Source organism: Chiloscyllium plagiosum, chromosome 18 (genome assembly GCF_004010195.1).
Source record: "Chiloscyllium plagiosum isolate BGI_BamShark_2017 chromosome 18, ASM401019v2, whole genome shotgun sequence".
In the NCBI taxonomy this organism is placed as follows: domain Eukaryota; kingdom Metazoa; phylum Chordata; class Chondrichthyes; order Orectolobiformes; family Hemiscylliidae; genus Chiloscyllium; species Chiloscyllium plagiosum.
The window spans coordinates 25,444,250-25,450,249 of record NC_057727.1 but is presented as its reverse complement, the minus strand read 5'-3'; the positions used below and the strand labels follow the sequence as shown (position 1 = coordinate 25,450,249).

The 6,000-nt window shown below is 40.1% G+C and overlaps 1 protein-coding gene across 1 annotated transcript in view; it reads left to right on the top strand.

Moving 5' to 3' along the window:
* The first annotated feature begins 3,080 nt into the window (after window positions 1-3,080).
* The window catches only part of nup210 (nucleoporin 210), a 110,907-nt gene continuing 107,987 nt past the window's right edge, over window positions 3,081-6,000 (top strand). The window contains exon 1 of the mRNA XM_043707992.1: window positions 3,081-3,809. Within this exon, the coding sequence (XP_043563927.1) occupies window positions 3,652-3,809 (158 nt within the window). The 5' untranslated portion in view covers window positions 3,081-3,651. The remainder of the gene's footprint in view (window positions 3,810-6,000) is intronic.

Genomic DNA, 6,000 nt, shown 5'->3' with positions numbered 1-6,000 from the left:
AATGCAGTCATCAATGTAGCGGAGGAAGAGGTGGGGAGTGGTGCCGGTGTAACTATGGAAGATGGACTGTCCTACGTAGCCAACAAAGAGACAGGCATAGCTGGGGCCCATATGGGTGCCCATGGCTACCCCTTTGGTCTGGAGAAAGTGGAAGGATTTGAAAGAGAAATTTTTAAGGGTGAGGACCAGTTCAGCCAAACGAATGAGAGTGTCAGTGGAAGGGTACTGTTGCGGACGTCGGGAGAGGAAGAAACGGAGGGCTTGGAGGCCCTGGAGCTGCCTAGGACCCAATGTATTAGATTTGCTAATTACACCTCTGCTTTTATTTCTAACTTCTTTGACGATGTTCTTTTGAACCTAACTCCTTGACCAAGCTTTTAGTAATCTGTTCCCAATAACTTCTACATTTTCCGATGTCAATATTCATTAATAATAATTTTGTATTTTAAGATACAATAGTAGAAATGCTCCAGGTTGGGCCATAGGAACATTTATCAAAGGAAATGTTGCAGACCAAGAAATCCTTTGGTACCATGCCAGATTTAAACTGCAACAAGGAAGTAACAAAAAGAAACCACAGAATTATTTTTGGACAAATTTCTTAATGTTCATCAGCAATTATCATTGCTTTGCCACTAACTGCAAAATTCACTCCTCTAACTTCTGACCAAAGATATTCAATCTGAAATGTTAACTTTTATCCTCCACAGAAAATGTTTTAATGGAACACTTAAGAAAGCACTCAAAGATAGTAAGGACAAACAATATATTCTGAATGAGAACTTCAATGCCCCTCACCAACAATAGCTCAGCAGCAATACAATTGACCAAACTGGGCAAGTCCCAGAGAACACTGATGCTAGAAAGGACAAGGAGCCAGATAGTGACCTCACCCCAACCAATTTATCTGTACCAAATGCATCTGTCCATGATAGTATCAGCAAGAGTGAACAAAGCACAGTTTTTGAGGAGTCAAAATCTCACTTTCACATTCAGGATAACCCCCATCATTTTGTGTGGCATGACGATTGTACTGAGTGGGATCGATTTAAAACATATCAGCCATTTATGACTTAGCATCCAAGAAGTGTTTGAGGCCATCAGCAGCAGAAAAGTATTCAGCCAGAATCAATAACCCCAAGTCCCTGTGTGAAACCACGCTACATTTACCAAGCCAGTGGATCAACCCTCATTCATTGAAGACTGTAGGAAAGCATGCCAGGAGCAGCACCAACCATGCCGAAATCTGAAGTGGTATTTTGGTGAAACTACAGCACAGGCCTACTTGCATGTGAAGCAGTGCAAGCAGCATGCAATAGACAGAGCTATACAATCCCATACACAATGAATATGATCCGATCTCTGTAGTGCAGCTTCATCTAGCCAGGAATGGTGGTGGACATTTAAACAATTCACTGGAGGAGGAGGAGGCTCCATGGATAGTCCCATCTTCAACTTGGGAGAACCCAGCCCATCAGTGCAAAAGACAAAGCTGAAGCATTTTCATGGATCTTCAAACAGAAGCACCAAGCTGCTGATGCATTATTGCCTCCTCCTGAAGACGTCAGTATTATCAGTATCAAGCAACATCAATTCAATCCACATGATATCAAGAAATGGCTGAAGGAACTGGATACTGTAAAGACTTTAGGCCCTGAAAACACTCCACAAGAGTATTGCAGAATGTGGTTCAAAACTAGTTTGCCCCTAACCAAGGTGTATCAGTTAGGTTATAACACTGGCACCTATCCAGCAATGTAAAAATGTAAAAGGTAGCCTGGGTAAGTACTGTTCATGAAATGCAGGACAAATCCACCTTGTCAATTATTGCTACATCAATCTACTCTCAATCGTCACAAAGTGATGGAAGGTGTCATTGACCATGCTATCAAGCAGCATTTACTCAGCAATAGTTTTGAAGATGGGCCACTAGACTAGAAACAATGCCTCTGTGTTGTCTCCACATATGCTGCTAGATCTGCTGAGTTTCTCCAGGAATTTCTCGTTTTGTTTTTGATTTCTAACATCTGAGGTACTTTGTTTTATCTTACTCAACAATAACCCGCTCATTGATGCTCAGATTGGGTTCAGCATGCTCACTCTGTTCCTGAACTCATTACAGTCTTGGTCCAAATATGGACAGAAGAGCTAAACTCAAGAATGAAAGTGAGGTTAGTGCCCTTGACATCAAAGCAGCATTGGACAAAGTGTGGCATCAAGGAGCTCCACCTAAATTGGACTCAATGCTTGACTGCTCGATACTGGAAGGAGTTTGGGAAACCTGGAACAAAGGAACACAGTTTAAAAGTAAGCATTATTCCATCGTTGAGTTAAGAGGAATTTTCTTCTCTCAGCCCATTATTAGTTTTTACCATTCTTTTTCACAGAGTGGAAGTGGGGCCATTGAATCAATTCAAGCATGAACTAGACAAATTTTTATTCGAAAAGGAAGTGTTGTGAAATGCAAGCAGGAAAGTGAAATAAGGCCACAATTAGATCAAACATCAGCTTATCATATGGTGGAGTAGTTTCGATGGGAGGAATGGCCCTGTATTCCACCTTTTTTATGATCTTATGTACTTCTTTGTCCACTCAGTGTTCCTTTAATCTTCTGTTATTTTTGTCTGTTACACCATGTAGTAGTCTGCAGCAACGAGACAGGTGTCAATTTGACGTGTTCTCTTTTTCCCAGTATCAATATAACCCAAATTATATTGTAAAAAGATACAATAAATTAAATGAAGATAAAATTGTTTCCTCAATGTTCTTCAATTTTGCACCTGTTATTTTAATGGCCAAAAACTCGCAAGTTAACGAACACAGAGACCAAGTCTCTTCTGCAGTTTAGTTATTATAAACTGAAATAAACTAAGATTTGTGTAGTCAGGAAGATTTTAAACTGGGTCTCTAAGAGATTCCAATGAATGATAGCTTCGAGTCGGGGTGGGGAAGTAACATAGCATGTCCTCATTTTATCACGTCAAATCGTGGTCCTCTCGGCTTTCATCTCTGACATGACGCACAGAGGATAAAGAGGGGGAAACCTGAATCGCTGTTCATCCAGCAGCGAGTGGGTTAATGGATAGTCATTTACTCGCGCATGCGCTAGTCTGAGTCTCTGACAAGCTTTCGTGTGGGTGGAGAGATGTAGATCAAATAGTAGGAAAAGGCGGGTAGTTCTTGTATTCGCATTTTGCAAATATATTAAAGAGGGTAGAAATCAGAGTTTGGGGGGGAGGGGGTATTTGCAGCGTGGTGGTGAAGGGCCGAGTACGTAGTTTGGTTCAGGAGGCGCTGGACAATCGTTCGGCTTTGTCCCTATTTTTCAAAATCTCCATATGCGTCCCACGCTTTACAGCTGCTCAGTGAAACTTGTGTGTCAGCGGCAGTGTGCCCAGGAGCAGAATAACCCCGGAGGTTAGATACACATGGTTACATTGTATCCCTGAAACTGCAACATGTCCGCCCGGCTTCTCACTTCTCCATGAATACAGCCATTCTTACACTGGGGCCTCAGGTTGTGAAATTAATAATTTGTTTGATATAAAACCAGAGTCTTGTATCAAGCTTAAATTCGAATTTTAACTCAATGCGACGACTATCTTTTTGACGTATTTGCCCTTACCTATTTGAACGGTGACGAAGCAGAATATGGGTATCTACTTTAACAACTGGATTTTTATTCTGGTAAACTGTATAAGTTTTTATTCCGAAGCCTCAAAACTGAACATTCCCAAAGTGTTGCTCCCCTATGCAAGAAGCACAACGGTCAACTTTACGCTAGAAGCAGCGGAAGGATGTTATAAATGGTAAGCGTGATCAAGCAATAATCAATTTTATTAAAATCTGTTCGCGCTCTCTTCTCGCCCATTTTCCGCAATGAGTACATTAAATAGTTGCTGGCTGAATTGTCTTTCAGTGCAGTCGTTTCCATTGAATGCACGTGTAGTGGGTGCTTTACATTAAAGATTGTACGACATTTCTTAACTACACGCTCCATTAATATTAATTGATCTGCTGGCTCCTGTTTTACTGAGTGGATCGTGGTAAATATGTATCGGTTACCCAGTAGGCCTGTCTATGTTTTCCGCTCAATATGTATGAGAGCGTGTAAATGTTCGAGTTTTGACCTTTACGTGGAATTGGCGCCTAACGTTTGACTGACAATGTGTACACAGCTTACTATTATAGTTCCAAAAAGCTACTGAGCACCCCCTTTTAAAACAAACTCTTGCCACTATGATCCTTGAAAGTTAGGCCGACTTGAGAAGATTATAGGGGTTTCATGATTTTTGCTTTAATCCGTTCATGCTACGCGAAAACACGACCCCTTAACAAATCTGGAGCCTCTTCTCTCAACCCACTTCCCTATCTGAAGAAACATTGTTATTGTCTGGGGGACAGTTGAAAAAACTTGATAACTTTCCTTATGAAGTGGTATTAAGAATGATAATCCTAAAGTGGATCAGTGGGGCAATGACTTGATCTCAGTGTCAGAATAAGTATTATCGTCTGAATAGCCTGTTATTATGTTCCTAAGAAAGGGAAACACGGTGTTCTTACATTTGATCGTTGGTTTTATGTTGTAAGTGTAAGTAAAATATATCGTGGGCCAATATGTTAAAGACTTATCCTTCTGACTGATATAAGTATTAATTGCTTTTATTTGTGAGTTACTGTAAGTGCAGCACAAATCCACTAGTGCATCAGTTACAAAGTTGAATGACACTTCCTATAAGAAGCAGGAAGCTTGGGCCCAGGTAACACATTTTATTCTTCAGTTAAGTATGTGTGCAAAACTTGAATCTCTCACTCCTGATTCTGGCCTGAAATGGTACTGTAAGTACATTAAAGAATGTGTAAGTAACCTGTCCTTATGGAGAAGGGGACCACAGTCAGAATTTGACTTTTGGCACTCAATTGGAAAACATGTTATGATCATTGAAGTAGAAATATTTTGAGGTACTGGAAAGCAGACTTGAAGATAGTCAACATCACATGGAAAATAGAGCAAGAATCAACCTTATGGCTTGTTGAGCTTGTCCCTTGTTTGATATAGTGATGGCTGGTTTACTTCAACTCCACTGGCTTGTGTTATTTCCCCAATTCTTATTTTCTGTTATACCAAAGAATCTATTATTTTCCCTATTTATACACTTAGAACACGAACAGCTTCCTGGAATGTAGAATTCCAAAAATCAACTGTCTTATGAGTAAATAACTTTATTCTTGGGCTTAAACATTTATCCCTGTATTCTGAGATTGTAATCTTTTATTTCTGGGATTATGAACCCTGGTTCTAGATTCGTGTCATCGGAAACATTCAGCATCTGTCCTGACAAAAACCAATAAGAATTTTGTCTTTTGTATCCAAAGAGTAATAACATGAAAGTTTTATTTTGAAATAATAGTATTGCAATATGAATTTGTTTAAATTCCAATTTGTAACCTGTTATGTGTTTCCAGTGTGTTCTGCAGTTATAGAGTCACAGTCATACAGCATGGAAACAGACCCTTCAGTTCAACTTGTCCACACTGACCACATGTCCTAAATTGATCTAGTCCCATTTGTCAGCATTTAGCCCATATCCCTCTAAATCCTTCCTATTCATAGACCCATCTAATACCTTTTGAATGTTATAATTATATTCACCTCCACCATCACCTCTGGCAGCTCATACCATATACACAACACCCTCTGTGTGAAGATGTTATTGCTCAGATCCTTTTTGAACTTTCTCCTCACCCCTTAAACATATGCCATCTAGCTTTGGTTTCCACTACCCTGGGAAAAAGCCCTTGGCTATCCATACCCCTCATGATTTTATAAACGTCTACAAGGTCGCCCCTCAGCCTCTATCACTTCAGAGGAAAAAAAAACATCTTATTCAGTCTCTCCCTATAGCTCAAGCCTTCCGATCCTGGCAAAATCCATGTAAATGTTTTCTGAACCCGTTCAAGTTTAACACCATCTTTCTTATAGCAAGGAAACAAGAACTA